The following is a 19269-nucleotide window of genomic DNA, read 5'->3' on the forward strand; positions in this document are numbered from 1 at the left end:
TGTCAGTAGATTATATCTGGTTATATCTCATTATATCTGGTTCCTTGCTCCCACCGGAAGAGAGGTTGACCCATGCGCTGAACGGGGAGGGGGCGGGGGAGTGGGAGATTAGACCTCTTTATAGCAGTTTATTCTCAACCTTCCTAAGGCCGCGACCCTTTAATACAGTTCCTCCTGTTGTGGTGACCCCCCAACCATAATATTGTGCAAGGGTTCTTTCACAGAAATAAAACCGAAACTGACCGTGAAGATCCATTGTTCATGATTGTATATAAATTGGTTTTTCCCGGGGTTTCTCAGTTCAGTTCGGCCTCCTGTCCCACCATGCCGATCTCGCTCTTTTCCACCTGCAGGAGGAGCGGCAACAGAGGCGGTGATGCCCGCCCAGCCAAGCTGCTCGTCCTGCCGCAACCCCTGTGAAAGGGTCATTCGGCCCCCAGGTTGAGAACCACTGCTTTATAGGAATAGATTGCCATCAGATTAACCATAATGGTCGAGGTGTTTTAGAGCCTCTTGTGGAGGAGAGTGGTAAGGCAGCAGACATGCAGTCTGAAGCTCTGCCCATGAGGCTGGGAGTTCGATCCCAGCAGCCGGCTCAAGGTCGACTCAGCCTTCCGTCCTTCCGAGGTCGGTAAAATGAGCACCCAGCTTGCTTGCTGGGGGGTAAAACGGTAATGACTGGGGAAGGCACTGGCAAACCACCCCGTATTGAGTCTGCCATGAAAACGCTGGGGGGCATCACCCCAAGGGTCAGACATGACTCAGGGCTTGCACAGGGGATACCTTTTTACAAGGTGTTTTAGGGGGGTTTATGGTATTATTGCTGTGAACCACCGCAAGACTTTTTGGAGACCGGCGGTATAAAATTAAAAAATAAATAAAATAAATAGATCAACATACAGTGGTCAACAGGGAGGCAGGTGGACATTTGTGCACTGGGACATTTCAAAAGATGCTCCTAAACAACTGGCATTCAGAGAAATATAAGAGCCCTTCCCTGTCAGATTTCTGCCAGCACTCCTGTCCCATTTGCTCATGCCTTTGGGTCAGAAAATGACTTTAAGGGTCTGGAATACCCTAGGCTTGCAAGCCTACAAGGTAGGACATGGAGACCTCCCACCATTACATTTGATCCCCAGGTGGCCAAGATCAGTTCCCCTGGATAAAATGGCTTTGGAGGGCGTCTGTGACGGACAGCCCTTTAAATAAAGTTCCAATTGCTGAACTGACATAAAACCAGAAAGTGAAAGGTTAATTCTTCACTTAGGCAGAGAGCTTGAGTGACAGGCTGCACCAAGTGCTATGATTGGCCAGCAACAGCTGTGAGAAAAGCGATGGGAGATCTGTCCAGGGAAGAGTTCGGTTGAGTGGTTGTTGAGGGGGGTCTGTTAGTTTGGTTGAGATTAGGGCAGAAGCCTGCACTCAAGAGAAGGTCTATCTGTGTCTTAGCAGATATGCTGCTTTTTAATGAATTGGGTTTGTGGTTGCCAGCTCTGGGCTGGGAAATACCTGGAGACTTTGGGGGTGGAGCCAGGAGTGGGTGGGATTTAGCGTGGGAAGAGATCTCAGTGGAGTTTAATGCTGTATAATCCACCCTCCAAAGCAGCCCCTGACCTCTGAGCTATAATTCCACTAAATCTCCAGGTCCCACCTGCGGACTGTCACCTCAAGTTGGGTCTAAGCTGACTGAGCTGAGCTCGTTCTCCTTGCAGTTCTACAGCAGCTGTGGGAAACGCAGTTCTTAAATGTTTGTGGGCCCCAATTTGGCTCAGCATTGTACTATGTGGAGTAGACAGAGCCCCTGACCTCCCTTCGACATGCCAAGATCCAACTCATTAAGCTTGTGATATAGTTTGGCTCCCAGTCTTAATTTTCTTTCGGGCTCACAGATGTGGTTGCAAACTGCGAATTACTTTGAACTCAAGCACTGTCCTTGAGGCTTTGTGTCTTCAAAACCCGTAAGAACTCTGATGATTTTAATGAAAGCAGATCAAAATACTCTACAAGAGAGGTTCAGGCAAATTAACACGGGACTCAAAGTAGCAGGGAAAAAGCTTTATTCCATAGCAGGGGTAGTCAACCTGTGGTCCTCCAGATGTCCATGGACTACAACTCCCACAAGCCCCTGCCAGCAACCGCTGGCAGGGGCTCGTGGGAATTGTAGTCCATGGATATCTGGAGGACCACAGGTTGACTACCCCTGTCCCATAGCCTTAGAAGTGGTGATAGCAATGAGAATTTGTATGTGAAAATCCTTGTATATACAGTTGAGGGCACCTTTCCACCTGCATTGTAGCCATTGTTTCAGTTTACTGAAGTTTTCTTTCACAGTTTCAGAGGGTAGTCGTGTTGGTCGCAGATTTCTTCACTCAGCGCACTGACTGGAACAGTTCACATCCCGAGCAGCATTTAACTTAAAATGGTCAATGGGCCGTGCAAAACCCTGACCAGCTGCAGACTGCTGCTGAGCGGGCCTTCCTGGGTTACTGCCCACTGCTTGCCCACTTCTGCCCACTGCTTGCAACCACTGGATTCAAGTCCAGTACCACCTTAAAGACCAACATGTTTTTAGGAGCATAGGGGGCCATCCAGGCCATCTAGTCCCACCCCCTGCTCAATGCAGGATCAGACTAAAGCATCCCGGCACTGCTTGAAGACTGCCAGTGAGGGGGAGCTCCCCACCTTCTTAGGCAGCCCATTCCACTGCTGAACTACTCTGGCTGTGAAAAAAAAATTCCTGATGTCTAGCTGGTACCAGATGGGGCTTTACTGGAATGTGTCCTTGTGGTCTGAACTGCGGGATTCAGCCCTTTTGTAGCTGTTGCAGGGTTCATGCGCTCCATGTTGGGCTAGGCCATTCAGTCACATAATGAAAACAGGACCCAGGATGTAAGATATAATTTTGAAAGCATGTGCAGGTTTTTACTGTGAACACACCGTGCCCTCTGCTAATAGCTGTTATGTGTATAATTCCATTATGATAACTTTTCAAATCCTCTTGCTCTGAATTTATTACTTTAATTATTACGATGCAAGCTCTTTTGTTTTTAAAGTCCCATTACAGAAAATATCCTAGATGTTGCTCCAAGTTGGTTTACAGATAATTATTAGGGGAGGGCTTTTAGATTTTTCTGTTCTTATCAAGGGGAAGGATCCCGACGGGGAGACCAGTTGTAGTTCCAGGATACCTCCAGGCCCCACCCAGAAGTTGGCAGTTCTAGAAAGATCTGTGTTTCGGCTCTCTAGTTTTTAAAAACCACAGGAGCAGGGATGCGGGGAAGAAGATGAACTTTCACTGCATCTCCCTGGGCACCAAGGCGATTGTCCCACACCAACATTGGTGCGACAATTAAAACTCAAGTTCGCATTCGTACAGTTGCCAAGTGAGTTTAAAAATAAAAAGATGTCAGGAGATCTATCACCAAATCACCTCCCAACATGTCTGTTTTGGCCTTCAGGCTAATGAGAGATTCGAACCAGGGATTTCTGGGTTCCCACGGTTAGCTGTACGCCAGTTGCCAGCCAGGGTTCCTCTTCCTCCAGGAGCTGTGGAGGTGGTTTGTCACTCCTGTTGCTCGATCAATAGAAGCGGCGTTTCCCACGTCTGAGGCTGAACACTGGAAATAGCCTTGTGTCTTCTGAAGCTCCACCTGGAGATCCTGTGTGCAGTTCTGGAGACCTCACTTCAAAAAGGACGTGGACTACCTTCCTTTGCTCTTCTGTTTGGCATCTACAAAGGGCTTGGGGGAGAGAGGACAGTGGGAAGGGGCTGGCCTTTTTCTCTCATGGGTTCCAGAACAAGCAGAAATGAGTCCCTTGTACTGCTCTGAAGTCCAGTGAGATTTTAGGAAACCCTCCCCCAAATCCTCTTTATGTGGGGGGGGGGGAGTAATGCCGACCAGAAATAAAAGCTTGGCTACAGAACCAAGCCTAACGTTTTAGACCTCCTGGATACCGAACAAAAGAATACATGCGAATATGGGTTGGATTCAAAACGTACTCATGCTTTCCCCGCAAGTAAATCAAGGCAGGTGTGATGAAACTGCACAATTGGTGGTGGCGGAGATCTCCCGGGGTTACAGCTGTTTATATATTTATATATTAAGGGGGTTTTAGGGTATTATATTTTATTATAAACAGCCACGAGACCATGGTAAGCAGCGGCATATAAATTCAAATATAAATACATACATACATAAACTGATTTCCGAGCAACAGAGAGTGCTTCAGCTGGAAAAAATGACTGTTTTGGAAGGTGGGTCTCTGTGGTGTTACACTCCATTAAAGTTCTCTCCCTTCCTTCCTTCCCCAAACCTCACCCATCCAGTCAGGCTCCATCCCCAAAATTTCCAGGTATTTCCCAGCCCAGAGCTGGTAACCTTCCTTTGTATGCTGTGGATGAGAATATTGTTGTCTACCGTCATCCCTGGTTGTTAGCAACATCCCAATTTAAGGTCTTAGTTGTTAATGTTTTGTCAAGATGCAAGGAGTCCTGAGGAAGAGTGTGTTTTGTATGGTCGTAATAAAATTTATAGGCTCATACAGTAGGTTGCTTAATAAAGTAAAAGTTGGAATCAGGTCGAGGATTTAACCAGCTTGGTTTTTTACTTCCATTTTAGTCTGCTGTTAGCTATAACAAAGAGGTAAAACTATCTTTTTTTTTGCATGATAGGTTTGTAAGGATTTGAAATTGCTGGAATAAGGGCGTTTATTAGTCTATTTTTCTCCTCTGGCCATTCAGTTTGGTTAGGAATATCGTTTTATAGGATTAAGTAAAGACTGTAGGATTTGGGCTATAGGATTTGTTGGTATTAAAGTGTGGCCTTGGAGAGGTCAATTACCTTCACAGGGAGAATTGGAACGGTTACAAAACAGATGGACAATGTGTTTAAAAAATCCGCTTTGTGGGCTTGAGTTCGTTCTTTCTTTATCTTAACGCTCAGTTATTTTTTGTGTGTGTTTTAACTCCATTCCAGGAGTTAATTTCTTCCATTCATACTGGTAGGGCTTGAAATGATTCTGCTGTGTAGCCTGCTAGCCCCTGTTGCGACCAGTAAAGTCTGCACCCACCAAAACTTTTAAAGGGGGAGGAACTGCCAAAATCTGATTACCTTAAGACAGCATGAGAGCAGGAAACTTCTTCTGAGAACCCTTGAGGTTAAGATATCAGGAATAGGGATAGGGACAAATTGAACCACAAAGCAAAATTTGTCAGGAATTTCGCCCTGTTTGTGGTTTGCGAACAGACGTTTGTGATGGGTCTACGATCACAAATATCCACAAATTTTTAGAGCAGCTTGTGGATGGAGCAAAAAGCAGGGCTTTAAAGAGATTCCAAGTCTCTTTAAATCCCTGCTTTCAGTTCCCCAGAAAAGCTGCAAAAACAGCTAAGCACTGGGGAGGTACTTCCTGCCAATCAGCTATTTTGGGCTGTCTTAAATAGTTCCTTTAAACTTTAAGGCGAAATAGCTGAGCAGAGAGGAGGTGCTCCCTGCTCTGCAGCTGTTTTGTGGGCTGTTTTTTGCAGTCTCTTTAAACTCCCCACCACTCAGCTGTTTTTTTGGACTTTCTGTAAGGAGTTTTGCAGGGCCACAAACCATGGACTGGTTCAGTTCACAAACAAACCAGCTGGTTCTGTTCCTGGTTTGGCCACAAACTGGAACCTCCTTTTCCCTGTTTCAAGCTGATCCCTGATCAGGATCTATTTGCACATTAAAAGAAGGTCTGTGGATCAAAGGCAGACTTGATAATGAGTGCTCCCCGCAGGGAGTAGCTTGACTTCCCAGATACAACAAAAACGGCCTTAATCAAGGCTCCTTTGAACCTCCAGAGTTTCCCACAACTTTCTGGCCATAAACTCAGCCAATAGTCTCGGTCTTGGTAGTTGGTTCTCACCCAGAACCATCTTCCATCATCACAAGCGTGAAATCATTGTACCGTTCTCGTTCAAGACAGGTGCAGTCTGACTTCTCTGCTATTCTGCTTTCATTCCCAAGATCCATCCACTGCACTCTTCTTGGGGTTCCTTATCTCCTCCATTCCTCATTCGTGGTCAGCTTATCTTAACATCTGCCAGTTCTTCCCAGTTGCACCCTGATTCAGGATGCCTTCCTCTCAGCCCTAAGTGTCGCTCATGTTTATCCCAGGACATCTTTTGGTCCCAGTTCAAGCAGCCAGTAACCTTTCTCTGGGTCAAATTTGTTCTGGGCTAGCAAAATGGGAGGAACATAATGTGGAGTTAATGTAACTTTAATGGGGTATCTGGCTTTTGATCGGGGGAGTCTCTAGCTTTTAAGTGACCCAACTGCACATCTGGTTTGCTCAAAGGGACTGATTGATGTCTGTTGGCTTTTGTGATATAGTTGCTTCCCCTCATAAAGACAGGCCTTTGTATGTGCCAGGGGTGGCCAAATTGTGACTCTCCGGACGGGGCTCATGAAAACTGTAGTCCAGGGGTAGTCAAACTGCGGCCCTCCAGATGTCCACGGACTACAATTCCCACGAGCCCCTGCCAGTTTTTGCTGGCAGGGGCTCGTGGGAATTGTAGTCCGTGGACATCTGGAGGGCCGCAGTTTGACTACCCCTGCTGTAGTCCATGGACATCTGGAGAGCCTCAGTTTGACCACCCCTTGGCATATGCCAAACTGGAGGAAGGTAGATACTCTGGAAATGCACTTTCTGTCTGTCAAGCAACAATACTATGACTGCAACTCCTAGGGAAAGAGGAAGCCCATGTGGGAACTGGCAATGGCTAACAGAAGTCCCTGGTTCAAATCTCACTCAGTAGATTGAAGGCCAAAACAGAAATGATGTGTGTGTGGGGGGGGGGCACAGAATGTGTGATTGGATCTCCAGACACGTTTTTAAACTGGCTTTGCGGCTGTCCAATTGGAATCTCCGGCTTTGTGGAATATTGTAAATCTGCATGCAAGACAGCCAGCTTGGTGTAATGGTTAAAAGCAGCGGTCTCTAGCCTGGGAGTCGGGTTTGATTCCCTGCTCCTTCACATGCGACCACCTGGGTGACCTTGGGCTAGTCACAGTCCTGTTAGAGCTGTTCTCACAGAGCAATTTTGTCAGAGCTGAGGGAGGGAAGACTATTGTAAGCTGCGTTGAGACTCCTTCAGGTAGTGAAAAGCGGGGTATAAAACCCAACTCTTCTTTTTCTTTTATTGTAACAACCATATATCATTAAACATGTTTTTGTGGGAAGGAGAGAAAGTTAATTCTCCTCCCCTAGCACAACTGCTGCAGTTCTTTTAAAAACTGTGTCTAGAGACAGGGCCGCCAACTCCAGGTGGGGCCTGGAGATCTCCTGGAATTAACAATTGATCTCCATACTATAGAGAGAAATTCCCCTGGAGAAACTGGCTGCTTTGGAGGGCAAGCTATGACATTATACCCCACTGAGGTCCCTCCCTAAAACCCACCACCCCCAGGCTAATCCCCCTAAATCTCCAGGAATTTCCAGGACTTAGAAAGGCTGCAGGGTGAAGGCCCCGCGCAGGGAACTCACCACCAGGACCAGCTCTCATGCAGCAGGGATCTGCAGCCTCAGAGGGAAGTGGAAGGAGGAGGGGGTGGTCAGGGGTGGGGGATGGAAGGCAATTGGCTGGCCGCTGGACAGACAAGCAAGCCGATTGAAGGAGGAGGCACTCAGGGGTGGGATAGCCACCCTGATTGGGTGTTAAGCACTGAGTGGCACTTGAGCCATGAGCCACGCTCCTCCTCCAAGCCCTTACCAGAAATATTAAGTGGAACAGATAGGACCTCTGTTCTTCTCTCTCTTACCTGGGCTTGGAGCTGTAGCAAGTTAATCTTTTTTAAAAAGTTAGCCTGTTCACAATGCCAAAATGAATATGTTCTGCATGATGCACTTATACTCTTTGTAAGTAAAATGTCTTTCTCTTGTTACCGTTGGGAGTCAGATCATCTTTGTCATTTGGTTTGAACAGCATTTTCTCCATAGCCGAGAAACGTGGAGAACCGGGGATACTGTGAAAAACATCTGTGCTCCTGAGGCAAATTTAAATTTTAACCCAATAGTTTTGATTCAAGGGGATTGGATGTCAAAAAGCAGGAAAGGGAGGAGTTTGGTTTGGAGAGCGGGACAAAAAGAGAGCCTGTGAAGTTGGCTGTGAACTAGAAGGAAGGTGCTCAGTTGATGGGAGGCAGAAGACAACCACAAGCAGTGCAGTAACCCAGAAGGCAGATGGGTGTGTGTGTGTGTGTGTGAGGGCGTGCCAGAAAGAGTGCAGGCAGGATGGAGGCCGAAAAGACCTAATGGAGCGCCAGGAGGGCAGTCACACATTGTAAGATCTCCTTGTTGTTTCCTCAGAGGCTTCTCATTACCTTAAGAAATGGGACGGCAGACTCGGTGGACCTCTGTTCTGATCCAACACAGATTTTCTCATTGCCAGCGCTCTACGAGCCGAGCGGAACCAAATATCTGTTTTATTTACCTCTTGATGCTCCTCGTAAGGCCCCCGCCTGATATCCAATTCTTCCTTGTCTCATTAGCAAACCCTTCCACAGGGTCTGCTGGTTTTTGGCAGAATCATTCCGCATGCTAATTACTTTTCCAATAATTCTACGTGGCTCTGGCCAAGGACATCTCCCGCGAATAATAAAAAACGTCCGCCTTGCCATTACAGGCACGTTGGTGCTGATCTAGCAGCAGTAGAACAATACCCCGTCCTCGCATAACGGAAGCGCTAGGGTGGGAGCGGCCTTTCTGCAAGGGTATAGATGACTTTAAAAAGGAAGAGTCGGTCTGAATTTCAAAATTTATACAACCTGTCCAGTCACTATATCTGGAATAGACGCCCCCTTCCAATTTGCATTTTCTGGGCAGTTTTGTTTTGTGTGTTAAGCTGTTCTAGAAGAGTTTTATATACATTTAAAGGAAGGTTTTATTTTATTTCCTTTATACCCTGCCTTTCTCACTGAGACTCAAGATGAGATTCTTATTGCATTCCAACAGGATGGGACCTCTAATAAGCAGTGTAATAGGACTAGGATTACAGCCATTTGAAGCAAGGCATGACCAGCCTCCTGCTGGTCAAACTCCATTGCAAGTTCTATGACATCACCATGTCCATTCAGAAATTGCAATGGGTCGTTCTAGGAATTGCCAGAAACTTTATGGTAAAACCATAGATCCCCCCCATGATTTCTAGAGCTACTCTTTGTCCATTATTTATTTATTTTATTTGATGATTTGTATACCGCCGTCCGACCCATGTCCCTGCCCCCAACCTTCCTGCTAGTTGTCAGGCTTGGCCCAAAAACTCTAGCTACAAAGAACTGCCTACATGTGGAAACAACCTCAGAAACAATTAACATATCATATAGAGCAGAGGTAGTCAACTTGTGGTCCTCCATATGTTCATGGACTACAATTCCCATGAGCCCCTGCCAGCAAACGCTGGCAGGGGCTCATGGGAATTGTAGTCCATGAACATATGGAGGACCACAGGTTGACTACCCCTGATATAGAGCCCTCACAGCATCCAAAGAGCAGTTTCACTCATGCTTTTCTTGCCTCATCCCCTGCTGCTGCCATTATTCCCCTGGTCTTTCTTTTAGTAACTCTACAATGAAAAGAGATAAAGCCTTTGTGAAAAGAATTAAAACTGAGAACTAGTTGATCATGCCAGTGGATCTCCAGTGAGGGGGAGCTCCCCACCTCCTCAGGCAGCCCCTTCCACTGCTGAACTAGACTCCTAGAATCCTAGAGTGGGAAGGGTCCACAGAGGCCATCTAGTCCCACCCCCTGCTCAATGCAGGATCAGCCTCAAGCATCCAGGAGAAGGATCTGTCCAGCTGCTGCTTGAAGACGGCCAGTGAGGGGGAGCTCCCCACCTCCTTAGGCAGCCCCTTCCACGGCTGAACTAGACTCCCAGAATCCTAGAGTGGGAAGGGGCCACAGAGGCCATCTAGTCCTTCCCTCTGCTCAGTGCAGGATCAGCCTCAAGCATCCAGGAGAAGGATCTGTCCAGCCGCTGCTTGAAGATGGCCAGTGAGGGGGAGCTCCCCACCTCCTTAGGCAGCTCATTCCATCGCTGACCAAGACCCATAGAATCTTAGAGTGGGAAGGGGCCACAGAGGCCATCTAGTCCTTCCCTCTGCTCAGTGCAGGATCAGCCTCAAGCATCCAGGAGAAGGATCTGTCCAGCCGCTGCTTGAAGACCGACAGTGAGGGGGAGCTCCCCACCTCCTCAGGCAGCCCATTGCACTGTTGAACTACTCTGACTGTGAATCCCCCCCCAATATGGTGCCTTTAGACATCTTTCCTGGCACTCCTAAACGTTTTTAGAAAATGGTCAGGCCCTGGTGGGGCTCTGCCTAGCAGTATTTCATTGGAGATTCAATTGGCTGTGCAGGGGTTTTTTTTAACTATTGCTCTGACATCTGCCATTGCCGCAGCACCAAGATTTTCTCTGTGTAACTGAAGGGAAGCCACAGCAGCCATGTCGTGGCTGGTTCTGCCCACAGTACAGCTTTGCCGGTCGACCTTTGTCAGGATTCCAAAGGGGCCGACAGGCTCCAGAAGTTTGGGGACCCCAGTTTTAGACCCAGTCAAATGAACCGAGCTCTCCAAGGTAATTACAAGGAAACAGCAGTGGGCTGTCATGCTCAGGGTCTGCAAAGCAGTTGCAAGGTTATCAAAAGCCGTGAGATTATGGGAAACGTGGTGTTTTTGAGGTTCCTTTATTTAAAGGGTTAGGTCGAGTTATTTTTAAAAAGGCCCAGGGAGTTAAATTGATTGCTTGAAACAAGACTTCTCCCCGGCTACACCCTGGTTTTAAGATGGCTACACCCAAGCCCGGTTTATAACTACGTGTCTGTTTTCCTTTCCCACCCTACATTCCGCTTTCCCCAGGCTCCAGTGCTATCACCTCCCCATAGAAACAGCCTTTCCTGCCACAGTCTCCTTAACCCCATATCTTAGAGCTCACTTCCCCTCTCTCTTTGGAGTGCCTGTCTAACTGGTTTTAATTATTTTCTGGAGCTGGAGATTATACGATCCTGTATGTTCCCTTATGGAAAGAAACACCTGTTGCTATCAATTCTTATTTTCGGCCTCTGATTATTCCTCTTAATTGTAGCGTGATTACTAATTTTTTTAACAAATGTCATATTTTTTTAAAAATTGTTAACAACATCTGAGGAGCCCTGCTGGATCAGACCAGTGAAGGTCCATCTAGTCTAGCATCCCATCTCACACAGTGGCCAAACAGTTCATTTGGAGGGTCAACAACAGGGCATAGAAGTCAAGGCCTTCAGAAGAACCCTGCTGGGTCAGACCAGGGGTCCCTCTAGTCCAGCCTCCTGTCTCACACAGAGGCCAACCAGTTCCTCTGCAGAGCCAACAACAGGACAGAGAGGCCGAGGCCTTCATAAGAACCTCAGAAGAACCCTGCTGGATCAGACCAGTGGTCCCTCTAGTCCAGCATCCCATCTCACATAGAGGCCAACCGGTCCCTCTGGCCAGACAAACAACAGGACACAGAGGCCGAGGTTCTTACTGGATTTTTGCCTCCTGACGTTGTGTGAGATCCCAGATTTCCTCAGGCAGAGCATTCTACCAGGCGGGGGCAAGGGGTAAAGAGAGCCCTTGCCCTGGTCAAGACCAGTTACCTCTCCCTGGGGCCAGGGACCCTGAGCAGATTTAGACTGCCTGATGTTAATACTTTGAGGGAGATATAAGGGATGAGGTACCCCATCCAAACAATAGTCTGGGCTGACCCTGCCCAGATTCTAAGATCTGATGACCTCCAGCTCACCTAGGCCAACCAGGTCAGGTAAACCCCTTACTCCCACAGAGTATAACTATTAATCCCCATGCTCAGCCTCCTTTCCACCTGACCCCCTTCCCAGCTACTTCACTGCTCTTGTCAAGGGGTCATGCACCCATGCGCCAGTTCCTTAAGAGCAACCTGCCCATTCCCTCCCTTTATGGCTGCTGTGCCTCACGCTGGGAATTTACCTTCGAAAGATTCATGGTAGAATTCACACCGTTCCTCTCCGCTTCACCTCCACCCCCGCATAAACTTCCCCATAAAATTTTCTGGTTCGATTTCCCCTTCACATATCTGAACAAGTGAGCAGTGACTCACAAAAGCTCATATTGAAACAAATGTCCTTAGTCTTTAAGGTGCCCTGGAGCCCTTGTTTTTTGTTCTGCCCCTTTGACTGCCTGTGGGCCTACACTGACCATAGAGGGCTGACACTCCTGCACAAGCAGAAGTGGCTTGAGCCCTAGCCACCAAGCTGAGTCCGGCCCATAGGGGGATCTCCCAAAACACATAGGAGTAAAATAATCTCCTACGGCTGATCTTAATTTAGTTCATGCCCCTGCTTGGTGGAATGAGCTCCTGGAAGAGCTAAGGGCCCTGCCGGAGCTGTTACAGTTCCGCAGGGCCTGAAAGATGAAGCTCTTCCGCCAGGCTTTTGGTTGAGGTTGGTCTGATGGAAGATTTTGCCCCGACTCTAGTGGAGAGGTTTCCCCCCCCCCTCCAATAAACTATCAGTATTGGAGACTAATTGTAGAAAGGGAGAGGGTAATGGGGAGGATACAGCTGTGATTATCAGAGATGAGATTGTGGAGGTTGATGTTTTTACTGCATTTATTAGCCGGCATCAGCTAGTTAGTTGTTAGTAGTTCTCTAACTGTCAGGAACTTCTTCCGGATGTTTAGATGGAATTTCATTTGAATTAATTTCATCCCATTGGTTCTGGTCCGTCCCTCTGGGGCAAGAGAGAATAACTCTGCTCCATCCTCTACATCAGGGGTAGTCAACCTGTGGTCCTCCAGATGTTCATGAACTACAATTCCTATGAGCCCCTGCCAGAATTTGCTCATGGGAATTGTAGTCCATGAACATCTGGAGGACCACAGGTTGACTACCCCTGCTCTACATGGCAGCCTTTTACATACTTGAAGAGGGTTATCAGATCCCCTCTCAGTCGTCTCCTCTCCAGGCTAAACAGACCAAGCTCTCCCAACCTTTCTTCATACGTCTTGGTCTCCAAACCCCTCACCATCTTTGTTGCCCTCCCCTGGACACGCTCCAGTTTGTCCACATCCCTCTTCAACTGTGGTGGAGGGGAACTGCTATAAATTTCCAGTGAGCCATCTTGAACCTCCGGTGTCAGAGAGAAACATCTTGTAAATAACTGTATTCTTTCCTTATGTTGTCATATTAATCTGTTTTAATTCGGTAGTAAGCAGAAACACAATTTTCCAAACGGCCCATTTTTAAAAATGGAACCTCATTTTAAGGCCATTAAACCTGGGCTTTTGGTTAATAACTGCCCAGCGCTCCTTGCCGAAAGGACGCGGAGGAGGGTTTTCAATTCATATTCCTGCCGTGTCTCCCATACGGCTCCCACAATTTAATTAAGTTTTTCATTTATCTGTGTCAACCTCTGTCAGTGTTGTATCATAGTTCATGGGCTTGCCCTTCTGCATATTGCGGGCATTCAATTTAATCTCGGACAGCACGGCCCTCGGTTCAGTGGCTGCACAATGTGGGCGTGGAAGAAGAATGCTGACACGGGATAACAAACCCTCAGAAACGATTTAGCTTTCTGGCAGCGAAGCTACTTCACTCACCAGCATCTGGGAGTTACTTCTTCAAGAGGGTTGGTGTGCGTGTAAATTAGGCATTCATAGAATCGTGGAATAATAGAGTTGGAAGGGACCTCCTGGGTCATCTAGTCCAACCCCCTGCACTATGCAGGACACTCACGACCCTGTCGCTCCTCCACTGTCACCTGCCACCCCCTTGAGCCTTCACAGAATCAGGCTCTCCGTCAGATGGCTCTCCAGCCTCTGTTTAAAAATTTACAAAAATGGAGAACCCACCACCTCCCGAGGAAGCCTGTTCCACTGAGGAACCACTCTGACTGTCAGGAACTTCTTCCGGAGGTTTAGACAGAATTTCCTTTGAATTAATTTAATCCCATTGGTTCTGGGCTGAGAGAGAGAGAACAACTCTGCTCCATCCTCTATATAGAATCATAAAATAATAGAGTTGGAAGGGACCTCATGGGTCATCTAGTCCAGTGGTCCCCAACCCCTGGTGTGCGGGCCGCGGCTCCCTCCCCCCCCCCCCTGCAGCGAGAACTTAGCCAGGACGCAAGCAAATCAGCCGTCGAAGCAGCCGATTAGCTTGCGGCCCAGCAAGCTTCTTGCTGCGGGAGGGGGGGGAGAGAGAACGGGGGGAGCTGCAGCACATGCACATTTGTGGAGCGGCCACACATGCGCATTTGCGTCCCCACCAGGAGCGTGCACACGCATGCTGGGATCTGCAAAGATGTGTGGTGTGCAGGATTTATCAGCATAAGAAGAGTATCCCACAGGGAACATTGGAAAAGATATGTAGTTAGCATATTTTTCGGGGACTTCCTGATGTTTTTCAAATAACTTCCTCTCGCGTCCTGACTTCCTGCTCCTTCCCGGTGCCATTCCTTCTACCTTCCCTCCAGCACAGTTAGTCAGTTTGACTGTAAGAAGAATCTTTCCCCTCTCTTCCCTTACAAGAACGATTTCTCTTCTCAAAGAACCATGAGCGATAGGGTTGTGGGTGTCCTGCTACCTGTGGCTGCTTTGGTCTAGCGCTACACAGATCTGTTATATTTCACTATGAGTGAAATCACCTGGAAGACTTCAAGAAAAACGGAATTATGTAAGGCAGTATTTTGCTCCCTGTTGATTTCAGTGGGCATGCTACACAGCAGAAGTTACTGGAGTTCTAAGTACTAGAAACTGCCCAGCATATATTTAAGAAGCCTTGGTTTTTATACCCCGCTTTTCACTACCCAAAGGAGTCTCAAAGCAGCTGATAGTTGCCTTCCCTTTCCTCTCCCCACAATAGATACCCTGAGAGATAAGTGGGGATGAGAGAGCTCTGTTATTACTGCTCTGTGCGAACAGCCCTAACAGGACTGGGATTAGTCCGAGGTCACCCAACTGACTGCAGGTGGAGGAGCAGGGAATCATACCTGGCTTGCCAGATTAGAAGCCACCCGTAACCATTACACCAAGGTGACTTCCATTAAACTGGACTTTCAGGAATGCTTGTCTGTGATTCATCTGCATGCTTGGTATTTTTAATACTTGTGTACCCCATGGAATAACTTCTTCTGGAAACTGGCAGCATTGTGATTGGAAAATAAAGGTTTGGAAGCTGTTTCTTTCTTATTCAGTTATACTTCAGATTTATGGAGAAGAGAGACTTGTTTTGTGATAATACCTCTAATACCTTTTCTGCTAGAGTGTTTTTGCTATAGGTAATTGCATTGTGTGTTTGTAGGGGGGATGTAATGCTTTATAGGTGACATGACAATCTTGCAAAGCAGAGGTGTGTGCTTTAACTAAAATGTAATTGAGCAAGTGATATTAAAGGAGCAACACAACTTTGCTGTATACATACTTCCTGCATTCTGCAGGGGGTTGGACTATATGACCTTGGAGATCTCTTCCAACTCTCATTCTATATGTATGGTACTTATACAGTACAGCACTAAGCCTCCGTATCCCAGAGCCAGGGATCAGGGAAAGGCCTCAACATTTATGCCCTGTTATTGGCCCTCCATTGGCTGGCCGCTGTGAGACAGGATGCTGGACTGGCCCTCCTTGTCTGACCCAGCAGGGCTCCTCTGATGTTCTTAGGAAGGCCTCGGCCTCTCTGCCCTGTTGTTGGCCCTCCAGAGGAACTGGCTGGCCCCTGTGTGAGACAGGAGGCTGGACTGGATGGACCCCTGGTCTGACCCAGCAGGGCTCCTCTGATGTTCTTATGAAGGCTTCAGCCTCTCTGCTCTGTTGTTGACCCTCCAGAGGGACTGGTTGGCCACTGGGTGAGGCAGGAGGCTTGGCTAGATAGATCACTGGTCTGATCCTGCAGGGCTGTTCTCATGTTCTTAGTGTATGCTGATACAGGGAGTCTCAGTAGCTACCTAAGAAGCAGATGCTGTTGGGGAGAAACTGTGGCTCAGTGGTGGAACATTTGCTTAGCATGCAGAAGGCCCCAGGTTCAGTCCCCCACATCTCCAGCTAAAAAAGAAATAAATCAAGTGGTAGTTGATGTGAGATCCCCAGAGAGCTACTTCTAGTCTCAGTTGAGAATACTGACCTTGGTAGACCAAGGGCCTGCTTCAGTATAAGGCAGCTTCATGTGTTCTTTTGGGGAGGGCTCAATGGTAGAGTATCTGCTTAGCAAGCAGAAGATCCCAGGTTCAAACTTCAGCATCTCCATTGACATGAACCAGGCTGTCGGTGATGTGAAAGTCTGCAGCCTGACACCCTGGAGACCCAGTGCCACTCTGAGTAGACTATACAAACCTTGGCAAAACCAAAAGGTCTGTTTCAGTGTAAATGAGCTCCATGTGTTCATGTGCTGTAGCCACAAGCACACATTATCAAGATATTGCACTGCATGGGTCCATTCTCAGCGGCTCCCATTAAACAGACCACAGGATCAGCACACAGAAAGCTGATTCTCCTTCCTCTTAAGTAGTCCCATAGCTCTCCGTTTGTAAGGAGTGCAAGGGAAGCCCCCCCAACCTGCATGAACCTGACTTATCTCCATCCAGAGAGCCAGTTTGGTGTAGTGGTTAGGAGTGTGGACTTCTAATCTGGCGAGCCAGGTTCGATTCTGCGCTCCCCCATATGCAACCAGCTGGGTGACCTTGGGCACTGATAAAGCTGTTCTGACCGGGCAGTGATATCAGGGCTCTCTCAGCCTCACCCACCTCTGTTGTGGGGAGAGGAATGGGAAGGCGACTGTAAGCTGTGTTGAGCCTCCTTCGGGTAGGGAAAAGCGCCATATAAGAACCAACTCTTCTTCTTCAACCTCACACGCTGACGAACGTTTGTTTCATTTAGGTGTGGACCTTACGGAGATGGAGCCCGGCAGCTCCGACGGCAGAATAGAGCGAGCGGACCTTTACGCCAGCGTGGACGAAGCACTGCTGGGAGGCGAGGCCAGCTACCTCGCCCAGCCTCTGACCCCCGAGAAAGAAGAGGCGCTCCAGGCCGTGGCGGTGGCGAACCTGCGGGCGGCCCTGATGAGCAAGAACAGCGTGCTGTCCCTGAAAGCCGACGTGCTGGGAGACGAGAGCTCTCTCCTCTTTGAGTACCTACCCAAAGGCACCCACTCGCTGTCCTGTAAGTGGCTTTTCCTGCGTGCTTTGCTGAAAGGTTAATGGCATTCATAAAGGAAGCTACCGAGCAATAACGTCCCGGTCGCTCTAGATTTATCACTGCATCATTGTGTTTGTGTACGGTGGCTCTCGGAGTAATGTAATCGAATTCTATAGCGAGGAGCTTATTTGGCTGGAGTACCCAGCATTGTTGTTGTTGTTAGGTGCGAAGTCATGTCCGACCCATCGCGGCCCCATGGACGATGACCCTCCAGGCCTTCCTGTCCTCTACCAGTCCCCAGAGTCCATTTAACTTTGCTTCAGTGACTCCATCCAGCCACCTCATTCTCTGTCGCCCCCTTCTTCTTTTGCCCTCGATCGCTCCGAGCTTTAGGCTCTTCTCCAGGGAGTCCTTCCTTCTCATGAGGTGGCCAAAGTATTTGAGTTTCATCTTTAGGATCTGGCCTTCTAAGGAGCAGGCAGGGCTGATCTCTATGTGCCCAGCATAGCACCATACAAAAAGCAAAAACAAAAAACAGTGGACAAAGAGAGCCAGATGTTGAAGAGAAGGCTTGCCTGTCTCCAGCATCTAGGTTTATTTTATTTTTTTAAGGTATAAGAATCTCTCTAAGCACGTGAACCGCACCAGGTGAAGTCCAGGTTCCGTTTTGACATGTTATGTCTTGTATTGTGAAAATCAGCCTGTTGGTTGTTGCAGAGAGTGACTCCCCCCCCCCCCAAGTGAGTGCTAATAAGAACTGGTTCCCTGTATTTTCCGGCAGTCTTTATCTCTTGGACCCGGCTAAAATGGCAGAAGGTGGGATTGTAATTTAGTGTTGAGATCTCCTGTGGAGAAATGGCCAGGAAGGCTTGAAATCTCTTGGCTTTCTGCACACTATGCCATGTTGAATGATTCAGGCTTTTTTGACGTAAGCAGTAGGGTATCCCTACTGTACAAAAGGCTTCGCAAGTTGTGAATTTCTTGCATTCTGCCGGGGGTGGACTAGGTGACCCTGGAGGTCTCTTCCAAGTCTTGTGATTCTTTGATTCTGTTGGGCAGCCTGTACTACTGTGTATGGTTTGCTGTGGGTTGGATCCTGTTGTGTAATTTGGCTCATTGAATGTGTCATGTTAACGCTTGAGCTTTGTTCCTGTTCTTTCTCCCCCCCCCGCCCCCACTTTTTTAAAAAATCCTTTTTCCTTGTTTAATTAATGTCCCATCTTTTGATTGCGTTGACTTGCTCTGCATAATGTGCCTGGAGTCCAACTGACAAAGGCAGGCCTATAAATAAATAAAATGAATGAATGAATGAATGAATGAATGAATGAATGAATGAATGAATGAATGAATGAATGAATGGAGACTAACACTAAAAACAACCCTTTGTGTCAAGCAGCGTTGACAGATAAGCCTTGGGAAAGAGTTCATGTTACAGTTTGTATTTTGTGCCTTAGTCAGACTTTCTTGGTACCTCTATGTATGGTTGAGGAAATTTTGTTTCATTATATCTGAAGATGTGTACTTGCACACAAAAACTTATATTGTGAATAAAACTTGGTTGGTCTTCAAGGTGCCCCTGGACTCAAGCTTTGTCCTGCTGCTTCGGATCAACATGGCTGCCCAGCTGAATCTACCTCTACATACCTAATTTGACATATTACCCCCTCCCCAAAAAATCCACAATTCTGATTCAGTAAGCAGTTATTTGATGTTTTCTTCCTCACAGCCCAAATAATCTAGAGCAGGGGTAGTCAACCTGTGGTCCTCCAGATGTCCATGGAGTACAATTCCCACGAGCCCCTGCCAGCGTTTGCTGGCAGGGGCTCGTGGGAATTGTAGTCCATGGACATCTGGAGGACCACAGGTTGACTACCCCTGATCTAGAGTCTTAGTCTAGATCTAGCCAGTAATCTAGAACATGAGTGTTAATAATAGGATGCGCCACTGGTATACAGCTAGCCACTTAAGTGGACACTTATTCCGAATGCAGTGAGATTTTAACGGCATCCTGTATTACGGCCTTGCTCCTCTAATAAATACTCTTGAACTTGGTATCATATGGTAAAATAAGGGCACAGAGATGCAACAGATATGAAGACATCTGAGTGCATTTGTTTC

At 47.7% G+C, this 19269-nt stretch overlaps 1 protein-coding gene across 3 annotated transcripts in view; it reads left to right on the forward strand.

Annotated features, from left to right (window-relative positions):
* ZBTB46 (zinc finger and BTB domain containing 46) overlaps positions 1–19269 on the forward strand; it is a 76118-nt gene that overhangs the window by 19715 nt on the left and 37134 nt on the right. For all 3 annotated transcript variants that reach the window (XM_077335938.1, XM_077335937.1, XM_077335940.1), the window contains exon 3: positions 16894–17175. In XM_077335938.1, the coding sequence (XP_077192053.1) occupies positions 16894–17175 (282 nt within the window). The remainder of the gene's footprint in view (positions 1–16893; positions 17176–19269) is intronic.

This window comes from Paroedura picta, chromosome 4 (genome assembly GCF_049243985.1).
Source record: "Paroedura picta isolate Pp20150507F chromosome 4, Ppicta_v3.0, whole genome shotgun sequence".
Lineage (NCBI taxonomy): Eukaryota > Metazoa > Chordata > Lepidosauria > Squamata > Gekkonidae > Paroedura > Paroedura picta.